At 52.7% G+C, this 12,228-nt stretch overlaps 1 protein-coding gene across 4 annotated transcripts; it reads left to right on the top strand.

Annotated features, from left to right (window-relative positions):
• Positions 1–6,057: 6,057 nt before the first annotated feature.
• MEN1 (menin 1) lies at positions 6,058–11,962 on the top strand. 4 transcript variants are annotated; one of them, XM_043451602.1, is made up of 10 exons: positions 6,058–6,190; positions 6,589–7,049; positions 7,979–8,187; positions 8,379–8,507; positions 8,796–8,836; positions 8,905–8,992; positions 9,618–9,754; positions 10,168–10,303; positions 10,763–10,927; positions 11,119–11,962. In XM_043451602.1, coding segments are annotated over exons 1-10 (1,851 nt in total). In that variant the 5' UTR covers positions 6,058–6,188; the 3' UTR covers positions 11,602–11,962. The 4 variants fall into 4 exon arrangements, with proteins under 4 accessions (XP_043307537.1, XP_043307539.1, XP_043307538.1 ...); XM_043451604.1 differs by having other exon boundaries at positions 6,060–6,202; XM_043451603.1 differs by having other exon boundaries at positions 6,184–6,292.
• Positions 11,963–12,228: the final 266 nt, after the last annotated feature.

Here is a 12,228-nt window from a genome sequence, read left to right as displayed (position 1 = left end):
TTGCTCAGTTTCACTGCAGGGGCTGAGGCCTCTAGGTTCTCCATGGCTCTGGCCATCCCTTTTTCTGACACTGTCTCCACCCTCAGCTCCTGAAAGCTGTTCACCACGAGCTCTAGAGCTGATGGTCCAACTGCAGCAAAATCCCCTGTGTCCTCGCCCCCTTTTGCAAATGGTCCTTAGCCCTCCTGCTCTGGTGGAAACTTTGCCCTTTGGGGTCATGCTCACTGCTTCGTGTCCCACAGACTTTCCACAGCCCTCCTGCCTTACGGCCTGGAGATAGGGTAGGTGTCCTTCCCGAGGCCACTCGTAGACATCCTCCTCCCTCTTCCATTCAAACACTTAGGTTTGAACTCAAGTTATCGGCTTTTACCACTCACTTTGTCTCAATGTCTCTCAACCCATGCATGGCTCATTTCTCAATAATTCTAGCTCCTGGCTTGTTGCCACTCTCTCTATCCAACGCCTGTTTTATTACATTTATTGATTTTGGCTGGCCATGCTGTGCAGCTTGTAGGACTTCAGTTCCCTGACCAGGGATCAAACCCAGGCCTTTGGTGGTGAAAGCACTGGTCCTAACCACTGGACGGCCAGGGAATTCCCTCTATCCTACTTCCCTGGTGGCTCAGCTGGTAAAGAATCCGCCTGCAATGTGGGAGACCTGGGTTCAATCCCTGGGTTGGGAAGATCCCCTGGAGAAGGGAACAGCTACCCACTCCAGCATTCTGGCCTGGAGAATCCCATGGACCATATAATCTATGGGGTCACAAAGAGTTGGACATAACTGAGCGACTCTCAATTCACTTCACTTACTACTATTTTAATTCTTAGACACTTTGATGTACACGTGGATGATCCAGCTGCCAGGCCTCTCTGTTCCTTGAGCTCATCTTGTCCCATGATCTGACCTTCCTATCACTCACTCTCACAGCCATACTGGATAGCCACACTGTCTTATATGGGAGCCACTGGTCACATGTAGCCACTGAACATTTGAAATGAGACTGGTGTGAGTTGAGATATGCTGTGTATATAAAATGCATACCAGATTTCAAAGGCTTTGTTGTTCAGTTGCTAAGTCATATTGATGAATGGCAGAAACTAATATTGTAAAACAATTGTCCTTCAATTGTTGTTGTTGTGGAGTTGCTAAGTCATGTCTGACTCTTTGCAACCCCAAGGACTGCAGCATGCCAGGCTTTCCTGTCCTTCAGTTACCTCCCAGAGTTTGCTCAAACACATGTCCATTGAGTCAGTGATGCCGTCGAGCCATCTCATCCTCTGTCACCCCCTTCTCCTTCTGCCCTCAGGCCGTCCCAGCATTAGGGTCTTTTCCAGTGAGTTGATACTTCACATCAGGTGGCCAAAGTATTGTAGCTTCAGTTCCAGCATCAGTCCTTCCAATGAATATTAAGGGTTGGGTTTCCTTTAGAATTGACTGGTTTGATCTCCTTGCTGTCCAAGGGACTCTCAAGAGTCTTCTCCAGCACCGCAATGTGAAAGCATCAATTCTTCGGGGCTCAGTCTTCTTTATGGTCCAACTCTCACATCCATACATGACAACTGGAAAAGCCATAGCTCTGACCATATGAACCTCTGTTGTGTATGGAACTAAGTCTTGTTCAAAGACTTAGTGTGGAAAATACATAAGTTGTCCTTAATAATTTTATATTGACTTGAGTTGAAATATATTTTGATATATGTGATAAAAGAAATGAAAACAAAAAAATGATATATGTGATAAAACTTTATCTTCTTGTATCTTTTACTTTTTTTCATGTAGCTACTAGAAATTTAAAATTTATACATACAGCTCCAATTAGGTTTCTACTGGAAGCACTGCTCTAAAGTTTTTTTTTTTTGCCTCACTGCATGGCTTGTGGGATTTAGTTCCACAACCAGGGTCCTCACCAGTGAGAGGGTGGAGCCCTAACCACCGGACCACCAGGAAGTTTCCCTGAATATTTTCACTGCCAACAATGACAGCAACCTTCTCCCCATAATTTCGATGCCAAACATCCCACTCTCTAACTAACACCCTTATCTTTCCAGCTCTCTCTAGTATCCCAACAACAATAAAGATTTAACCCCACTGGAACCTACAATCCATTTATTTATTTATTTTTGTCTGTGCTGGGTCTTCATTGCTTCATGGACTTTATCCAGTTGTGACGGGTGGGGGCTACTCTCTAATTATGATGTGCAGGCTTCTCATCGTGGTGCCTTCTCTGTTGACCATGGGCTTCAGTAGCCGTGGTACGTGAGCTCAGTAGTCGCAGTTCCCAGCCTCTAGAGCACCGGCTCAGTAGTTGTGGTGTGTGTGCTTAGTAGCTCTACAGCATGTGGGATCTTTCCAGACCAGAGATTAAACCCATATCTCCTGCCTTGCTCGTGTGTGTGCTCAGTCGTGTCCAACTCTTTCTGACCCCATGGAGGATAGCCCACCAAGGCTCCTCTGTCTATGGAATTTCTCAGGCAAGAATGCTGAAGTGGGTTGCCATTTCCTCCCCTAGGGCATCTTCTCAACCCAGGGATCAAACCTGTGTCTGCTGCATTGGCAGGCAGATTCTTTACCACTGAGCCACCAGGAAAGCCCTGGCAGGTGGATTCTTAACCACTGGAGCACCAGGGAAGTTCAATAATCCATTGATTTTGCCACACTTTTGCTGTCCCTCATTCCTCTTGTGTCTGTACTTCTGTCCTCCGCCTCAAACAGCCTAAATTCTGGGCCAGTGATTATAATCACTCCTATGAATGAATGTGTTTGTTCATTTATTCAGCAAATAATTGAACATCAGTTATGTACAGGACACTATTCTAGGAACATGGAACACATCCATGAACAAAACAGACATGTTATCTGTCATTGTGGAGCTTACATTTTGGTGGTTTGAGACAAATAATAAATAAGTCAAGCTATGGTTTTTCTAATAGTCATGTACAGATGTGAGAGTTGGACCATAAAGAAGGCTAGTGCCAAAGAATTGATGCCTTCAAACTGTGGTGCTGGAGAAGACTCCTGAGAGTCTGTTGGACTGCAAGGAGATCAAACCAGTCCATCTTAAAGGAAATCAACCCTGAATCAATTCATTGGAAGGACTGATGCTGAAGTTGAAGCTCCAATACTTTGGCCACCTGATGAGAAGAGCTGACTCACTGAAAAAACCCTGATGCTGGGAAAGACTGAGGAAGGAGGAGAAGGGGGCAACACAGGATGAGATGGTTGGATGGCATCACCGAGCCAATGGACATGAGTTTGCACAAACTCCGGGAGATTGTGAAGGACAGGGAAGCCTGGTGTGCCGCAGTCCATGGGTTGCAAAGAGTCAGACACAACCGAGTGACTGAGCAACAGCAACAGTTTTGGAGGACCCTGGTGGGCTACAGTCCACGGGGCCGCAGAGAGTCAGACATGACTGAAGTGATGCAGCACTTTTGAGATGCTGGAGAAGTGGTTCTCAACAGCGAGCAATTTGCCCCCCAGAGATATTTGGCAATGTTTGGAGACATTTCTACTGTCACAACAGGGGGAGGGACATCTAAAAGGGGGAGAAGCCAGGGAGGCTGCTAAGCATCCTACAGGGCACAAATCAGTCCCCAACTACAGTGACGTTAGTGGTAAAGAATCCACTTGTCAGTTAAGGAGACGAAGGAGACATGAGTTCGATCCCTGGGTTGGGAAGCTCCCCTGGAGTAGGAAATGACAACCCGCTCTAATATCCTTGCCTGAAAAATCCCATGGACAGAGGAGCCTGGTGGGCTTCAGTCCATGGGATCTCAAAAGTCAGACACGACTGACTGAGCACGTATACGGATACAAATGTCAATAGTGTCCCGGTTGAGAAACCCTGTTCTGGAAGCTGTTAATGCTTTAGAAGAAAACATTTTAGAAAGCAGAGTGGAGGGGAGGGGTTAGAAGAAGCATTTTGGTTGGAGAGTGTGATTTTAAGTAGGCTAGTTAGGTCTGGGTCAGCCTCATTGAGAAGATGGCGCTTGGGAGGAAGACCAGCTGGGCTTCCTATGTGTACCTTACCTTATCTCCAATTATTGTGACTAGACTGTTCATGCTACTAGCAAAGGGCAAGCCTGAAAATTGTGGGGTTTTTTAAATTAAAAAAAATTTTTTCTACAGACCTGCAAATTGGGAACTCCCATCCTCTCTACTTGTTCAAGGTCATCAGTCTTGCCTTTCTCCTATTAAACAACAGCAATGTTGCACTCGCCCTCTGCGATGGCCCACACTCTGTCTGTGGAGTGTGATTCTCCGTATCTGAATAAATCCACTCCTCACCTATCACTTTGTCTGAATTCTTTCTGCGATGAGACATCAAGACCCAGCCTATAAAAACTAACCACACCAGATTTCGGGGCTGCACTTGCCCTCTGCAATGGCCCAAACTCTGTCTGTGGAGTGTGCCTCGCTCTGTATCTGAATAAATCCACTTCTTACCTATCAAAAAAACCCCCAGAACAGCCACACCACCAGGGCCTCCTTTGACCCTCTTCTACCTCCAGTTGCCAGCTTGTTTTTTTCTTCCCTTCTGCAAAGCTCCCTAAAAGAGTTGTTATTATCATGTCTCCAAATTCTTTCCTCTCATTTTTCTCGAGCCCGAGAACTCTGGGCTTTTGTTTCCAAACCACTCCTAAGGTGGTTGCCAGGGGTTCTCACAGAGCTAAATGCAATCAGTCCTTGGTGCTCAACTTGCTGACCTGTGGGCAGCACCCAACCCTATGGTTCATTCCTTTGCCTTGGTCTTCTAAACCAAATGCCCATGTGGCTTTTCTCCCATTTCTCTGGCTGATTCCTCTCAGAATCCTTTGCTGGTTCCTCCTGGTTTCCCAACCTCTACATGAAGGGGTACCCCAGAACTCAGTCCTTGATGATCTAATTCCCATATATGCCTCACTCAACTTCCCTAAATGTTAACATCTTACACAACACAGTACATTTATCAAAACTTAGGGATGAAAATTATAAATGAAGCTACAGATATTTTTGAATTTCATAAGGGCTCACAGGTGCCCAAGACTTGACTGGTTTAGTTTTAAAACTGAGAGTCCCACTCCCCTGAAGTCCCCTCAGACTTGGTCAAGCTGGGCCAATTGGCCACTCTCTTCACCAGTTTTTCCACTAATTCCTTTTTCCTCTGGTCTAGGATTCAACCTAGAACACCACGTCGGTCCTGTCTCCTTAGTATCTTCTAATGTGCAACGGTGTCTCAGGCTTTCCTTGTCTTTCATGACCTGAACACTTTTGAGGAGAGCTGTCAGGTATGGCCAGTCTGAAAGTCCTGCAGTTTGTGTTTGCCCAAACTTCTCTCATGATTAGGCTAGATTTACAGTTTTGTGGGGGGAAATGTACAGAAGTGAAGTAGGGTAGGAATTTGATCTGGTTTACTCATTGCTACACAGCCAGTGCCTGAGAGCTTGGCCCATTATAGGCAGCAAAAATCTGTTTCCTAAATGAATAAGTGAGTGACTGATTCTGTAGAAATTATTTAGTATTACTTTGAAGTTTTTAAATGGTAATATAAATACTACTCCATCATACATATTGTTCTGCAGCCTCTCCTCCTGTGTGCCCTGAAGATCCATTTTAGGATGCAGAGAGTTACTTTACTCTTCTTTTGCCGTATTAAAATAACTACAATGGTTCTTTAGATGTTCTTCTTTGCACACGTGTCAGATTTACCCCGTGGACAGAAAGCTAGACATATAGTAGGCACTTTAATGTGTTAATGGATACTGATAAATAACCAACTAAAGTGGCTGAACACGTTTACAGTAGTCCAGCAGTGTTAAAAAGTACCCGTTGTCATCACATCTTGCCAACAAGCAAGGACCTGCAGAAGCGCAGACACTGCCCGCTCACTCCCCGGACTACATCTCCCAGAAGGCACTGCGGTTCCTCGGCTACCTGGGTCTGCGTGAAATGGAATGACCAATCCCTGAGGCCCTCAGAAAGGCGCGGCTGCCTCCGCTCTTCTCCGACCTCTGGGGCGCCCAGAGCAGCGGGACTACCACTCCCATAAGCCACCGCGGACTGGCCGGCCCGGCCACCATTTCAAGACTTGGCAGGGACAACAGCGGGCCTTGGACTCCACTTCCCGGCAGGCACTGCGGCCCGAGGGGGGCGGAACTCCATTTCCCAGCAGGCTTCAGGCGGCGGGCGCCGCGGTGCCTTGTGTGGGATGTAAGCGCGGAGGTGGGCGCGGGGGACCTAGGCCAGGACTCGCCTTGGGATTTGGGGGGACTGGCCTAGGGGCGCCTTCCGGCGGACTCTAGGGCCCCGGGGGTATGAGCGCAGAGAGGGGGCGGGAAGGCCATTTGGAGTGCTCAGCGGGGGTCCTAGGGGCTCACCTCCGTCGGGGCCGGGGCTCCTGGTGTTGTGGGGGACAAGAAGGCCCTACAGCCTCGGCTGAGGAGTCTCTTCGACGAAAGAGGGGGAAGAGATGAGCCGAGCGTGAAGGGGCGGGGAAGCAAGGGTTGGTGTCTGTGAGTGTGTAGGGGGGTGTGGAACGCTAGCCGAGCCCGGGAGGGGATTCGTGGGCCGTGCCCACCCGACCCTCCCTCCCCTCCGCTCGCCCGCAGGCCGAGGGCCGCCGCCATGGGGCTGAAGGCTGCCCAGAAAACGCTGTTCCCGCTGCGTTCCATCGACGATGTGGTGCGCCTGTTCGCTGCCGAGCTGGGCCGAGAGGAGCCGGACCTGGTGCTCCTATCCTTGGTACTGGGCTTCGTGGAGCATTTCCTAGCTGTCAACCGCGTCATCCCCACCAACGTGCCTGAGCTCACTTTCCAGCCCAGCCCTGCGCCCGACCCTCCTGGCGGCCTCACCTACTTCCCGGTGGCCGACCTGTCCATCATCGCTGCCCTCTATGCCCGCTTCACCGCCCAGATCCGTGGCGCCGTTGACCTGTCTCTCTACCCGCGAGAGGGGGGCGTCTCCAGCCGTGAGCTGGTCAAGAAGGTCTCCGATGTCATCTGGAATAGCCTCAGCCGCTCCTACTTCAAGGATCGGGCCCACATCCAGTCCCTCTTCAGCTTCATCACAGGTTGGAGCCTGACAGGTGGCAAGAGACAGGTGGCTGTCTCACATGAGAATCTTGGCCCACTTCTTCCCAACACTGTGGTTTACAGAGCGCATTGTAGACCTGTAAGCCTTGTGAGGTGGGCCAAGTGGTATGTCCCCCATTGCAGCTAGAGAAACTGAAGCTCCGGGAGAGAAACTGATCTACCAAAGTGACAGAGTGACAGGGCTGGGACTGGACCTCAGTCACTTGACTCCAAATCCATTGAGCCCACCCTCTGCCCCTTCAGCACCTCGGCTACTGCAGCCTGGGGCACAGAGGGCAGCAGAAGATTTAGGGGGTGAGGAGCCAAAATCAGGCTATGTTTCATGGAATTGAGACAATCCATGAAGTATCTATGAACACATTTTGAAGGTGAACAGACTAGGGCTTCACCTTAAGAAGCTGAAGGCTCAGGACTTGCAAAGAGCTTTCCTCTTTGTTTTAAGGCCAGTTAACTGGCAGTCAGGTCCTGGAGTGCCATATTGAGAAGGAATCTGAGGCTGCTTCTGAGCTTAGCAAGAAAAGAGGACAGAGATAAATTAGGAGTGTCCATCAGTGGGTGTGTAAAAAAAGTGTTGGCCAGTGTCCTGGTTATAACCTAGTACAGTAAAATGAGGAAATGCTTAAATTAGCAGAAATATATAATACAGTTGCAGAGAAAGAGAAAAGGCAGGGTCAAAAGCTGGGGTACTATGAAAAATTCAAGGTCTCCTGTTGAAGATGGGGAATGTAAGGGGGGAGGGAGAGACCCTGAACAATTAGGCGGAAAGAGATAGAGGGAAGTCTGGCAGGAGTGTCTGAGGGCAAAGGTATGGAGTTGAGGGTGGGAGGGAGCATGGCCTATCGCTGTCGGGTCCCTTCCCACAGACCAGAACTCAGAGGACCCTCTTTGATTACTCTCCCTTCCACAGGCACCAAACTGGACAGCTCTGGTGTGGCCTTTGCCGTGGTGGGGGCCTGCCAGGCTCTGGGTCTCCGGGATGTCCACCTGGCCTTGTCCGAAGACCACGCCTGGGTAGTATTTGGGCCCAATGGAGAACAAACAGCTGAAGTCACTTGGCATGGCAAAGGCAATGAGGATCGCAGGGGCCAGACAGTCAACGCGGGTGTGGCTGAGCGGGTACTGCACTCCCCTACCCCCCCATATTCTAGCCCAGGCAACCCAAGGAGCTCTGCATTCTTGGGCCACGCTCCCCTCATCCTGTCACCACCTCCATATGTCCGGAAGGGGAGGGCCCTGTTCCTGATGTCAGTCCCTACAGCAGGCACTGGTGGGCCATCATAAGACATCTGGTCTTGTCCTCTCCCAAGAGCTGGCTATACCTGAAAGGATCGTACATGCGCTGTGACCGCAAGATGGAGGTGGCATTTATGGTATGCGCCATCAACCCTTCCATTGACCTGCACACTGACTCCCTGGAGCTATTGCAGCTGCAGCAGGTGAGGGTACCTGTGGGACCCTGGGCCAGGGTGCTTTCCCTTGCTGAGCTTCAGCTTCCCCATTCTGTAACGTGGGTGAATCATTCCTGGCCTGGACTTTCCTGGGGCTTTTGGGAAGGGGGAAATTGAGACATGAAAGTGCTTTGACTCCAGTCAGGGGCTAGTTCCTGAATGGCTTTTCCCACCTGGGGGAGAGTCCCCTACTGGTGCTGGACTGCTCTCTCTGCCTGGTAGACTGAGGTCGCGCCTCAGTTTCACCAGCTCGCACTTTTCTCCTTTGGCCCCTAGAAGCTGCTCTGGCTGCTCTATGACCTGGGACATCTGGAAAGGTCAGTAGGGGGAGTGGCCAGGCTGGGCCCCAGGGCAGGGACAGCCTGGACTTACGAGCTTTTCCCAGGTACCCGATGGCGCTGGGGAACCTGGCGGATCTGGAGGAGCTGGAGCCCACCCCAGGCAGGCCGGACCCACTCACGCTCTACCACAAGGTGGGGACATTGTAGGTGTAGAAGGGCGGCCCAGCAGTGGCTGGGGTCCCCTTCTACCTGGGAACTGGGGGGGCAGATGAGGAGAGACCTTCGTATGTGTTGTGGGGTATCACCCATCCAGTCCCCTTTTTGTATTTACTGCGTGCATATTCAATGCAGTCAGGGATGTCTGAGAGGTGTTCTGGGTTCTCTGCCTGGGAGTGGTAGGTCCTAGAGTTGTCCCCTCAGCCCTACTTTTTCTGTTGCCTGTCATTGTCCTTCTGGGAGTATAACAGCAGTCAAACGTGGTGAGAGCACTGAGGTGGGAGTATTAAGTTGATGGGGCTGGGGGCTTCTGGGCTAGGAGGGACATTGGACTGGATTTGGAAGGCCTTGGTGTTTGTAAGCCTTGCCCCTTCCTCGGCCTTGGTCTGCAGGGTGCCTGCAGCAGTCTGGCCCAGGCCTGAGCAAGCAGATCTGCAGACCAGGGGAGGGGCAGCTGGTAGAGAAGATGATGACCAGGGTAGTAAGGTCTCATGGGAGGGGACTCTCTGGAATCTTCCTGATGCCCCTCCCAGTTGTGATCCAGTGGAACATTTGTGCCATCTGGGGCCGCCTCCTTGAGACCCCTCTGCTCCATCCCCAGGGCATTGCCTCAGCCAAGACCTACTACCGGGATGAGCACATCTACCCCTACATGTACCTGGCTGGCTACCACTGTCGCAACCGCAATGTGCGCGAAGCTCTGCAGGCCTGGGCCGACACAGCCACTGTCATCCAGGAGTGAGGATGCCCCCACGGGACCCCAGCCCGGCCTTTATTCCCCTTCCACCCAATTTACAACCCCTCTCATCCAGGAGGGAGGCCTGGGTCCCAAGTTCTATCCCCTCTCCTTCCAGTCACTAGGCAGCCAAGACCATCATCGCCTGAGAGGTAGGGACCCCTCTGAGGACCTCTGGCCTTTCCTTCCCTCCCCTCTCCTGATTTCTGACCACTGCCATCCAGCTCTGTATCCCCAGCCCCCTCCTCATTCTTGCTCTGGGCTGATACAGCACCATCATCTCGGAGTGAGGACCCCAACCATTCACTCCAGTCCCCGGATGATCCCGGAAAAGAAACCAGGGCTCCCTCCCCTGCCAGGTCCCTGGGGGTACCCGCCATGGCTGAGACCCCACAGTGCCCTGCTGCCCTCACAGCTACAACTACTGCCGTGAAGACGAGGAGATCTACAAGGAGTTCTTTGAAGTAGCCAATGACGTCATCCCCAACCTGCTGAAGGAGGCCGCCAGCCTGCTGGAGGCTGGCGAGGAAAGACCCGGGGAGCAGACCCAGGTGAAAGGCTGGGCTTCAGCCTGTGCACACCTTCCCACCTGAGCAGGGCTCCCAGTCACAGGCCGTGGAACCGCTGCATGGGACTGGGGCGGCGGAGGACAGGGCGAGAGCTGTGTTCTCTTACACAGTAGCTGGGGGCCTGGGTCTGGGTTTAAGGAGCTGAGGTAAATGGGATGGAAGCCCTTCTCTTTCTCCGTCAGGGTCACTCATTCAGTTGAGGGGGTGAAATTGAGGTAAAAGGTGGTTCCCCACTTCCCCCAAGTCCAGGCTAAGGACTATATTTATAAAAGGAAGGAATTTCTAAAAAAAAAAAGGAGTTTCTAAGAATTCTCTCCATCCCTACTCACCTCCGCCAGGGCCAGGGCGCTCTGTCCAGGCGAGAGGTCTGGCCTGTTCCCCCTGGTGAGGGGTGAGTAATGGGGTCTGAACTAACTGTACCCTCCTTTCCCCCTTTCTCAGGGCACGCAGAGCCAGGGTTCTGCCCTCCAGGATCCAGAGTGCTTCGCCCATCTGCTGCGATTCTACGATGGCATCTGCAAATGGGAAGAGGGCAGCCCCACGCCCGTGCTGCACGTGGGCTGGGCCACCTTCCTTGTGCAGTCCCTAGGCCGTTTTGAGGGACAGGTGAGGGGCAGCTGTGCAGGGTGGCAAGGAGGGCAGGTGGTGACAGCAGCTCGGAGGAGTCAGAACCTTTGTAGCCCTGCAGGGGATCCGCCCTTCCCCTTTGGGTGCAACGCCCCAAGATGGCCGGGGCACGGGGTGCCAGCCACTGGCCTGCAACCTTGGCCTTCGCTTGTCCTCCCCATGCGGCCCAGGTGCGGCAGAAGGTACGCATAGTGAGCCGAGAGGCGGAGGCGGCCGAGGCTGAAGAGCCGTGGGGCGAGGAAGCCAGAGAAGGCCGGCGGCGGGGCCCACGGCGGGAATCCAAGCCAGAGGAGCCGCCGCCTCCTAAAAAGCCGGCGCTGGACAAGGGCCCAGGCGCGGGCCAGGGTGCGGTGCCAGGACCCCCTCGGAAGCCCCCAGGCACAGTCCCCGGGACTGCCCGCGGCGCTGAAGGCGGCAGCACGGCTCCAGCGCCGGCATCTGCCGCATCACCGCCACCCGAGGGTCCGGTGCTGACGTTCCAGAGCGAGAAGATGAAAGGCATGAAGGAGCTGCTTGTGGCCACCAAGATCAATTCGAGCGCCATCAAGCTGCAGCTCACGGCGCAGTCACAAGTGCAGATGAAGAAGCAGAAAGTGTCTACACCTAGTGACTACACGCTTTCCTTCCTCAAGCGGCAGCGCAAGGGTCTCTGAAGTACCCGGACTCCATATCCGCCTACCGAGAGCCTGCCCTCAGCCCGACGAGGCTCCACCCCTGCCTCTGAGCCCAGGCTCCGCCCCCAGGCCCCATCCCTACCCGGAACCCAGGCTGCAGGTTCCCAGAGTACAGACTCTGCCCAGCGCCCGAATCGAGGGCTCTGCCCAGTCATTGGAATATAGAGCCCATCCCCTAGGGTCCCAGCCGGCCATCTGAAACCTTCCCTCTGAGCCCATCAGTCTTTTAAAGGTCCAGCCACGGGAAACAGCATTCACCTCAGAACCGAGGCTCTAACCTTCGTCCTGACCGGTATTGGCTCAGGGTTGTTTCCAGCCCATGGGGCTCTTTCACTCTAAACCCTAGAAGCACAGGTCCCACCTACAGCCCGGGAACCAAGGACCCCGCCCAGCTCCTAGGAGAACGTTTCCGCACTTCAGAATTCCATTCCTTGGGAAATCCAAGCCCCTTACCACAAAGAACCTAAGAAACGCTTCCAGAATTTGGAAATGCTAGCTTCCTTCTCTGTCGCATGGGTCGGGGACACGAAACTCTGCCCCCGGCCTGTGTGAGTCCTGAGCCCTGCCCCCTCCCTGCCCAGACTGGCCCTAAATCAGAGCAGACCT

The sequence above is a fragment of the Cervus canadensis genome, chromosome 29, assembly GCF_019320065.1.
Source record: "Cervus canadensis isolate Bull #8, Minnesota chromosome 29, ASM1932006v1, whole genome shotgun sequence".
NCBI lineage: Eukaryota > Metazoa > Chordata > Mammalia > Artiodactyla > Cervidae > Cervus > Cervus canadensis.
Note: the sequence above shows the minus strand (reverse complement) of the source record. Positions and strands in the feature narration are given on the sequence as shown.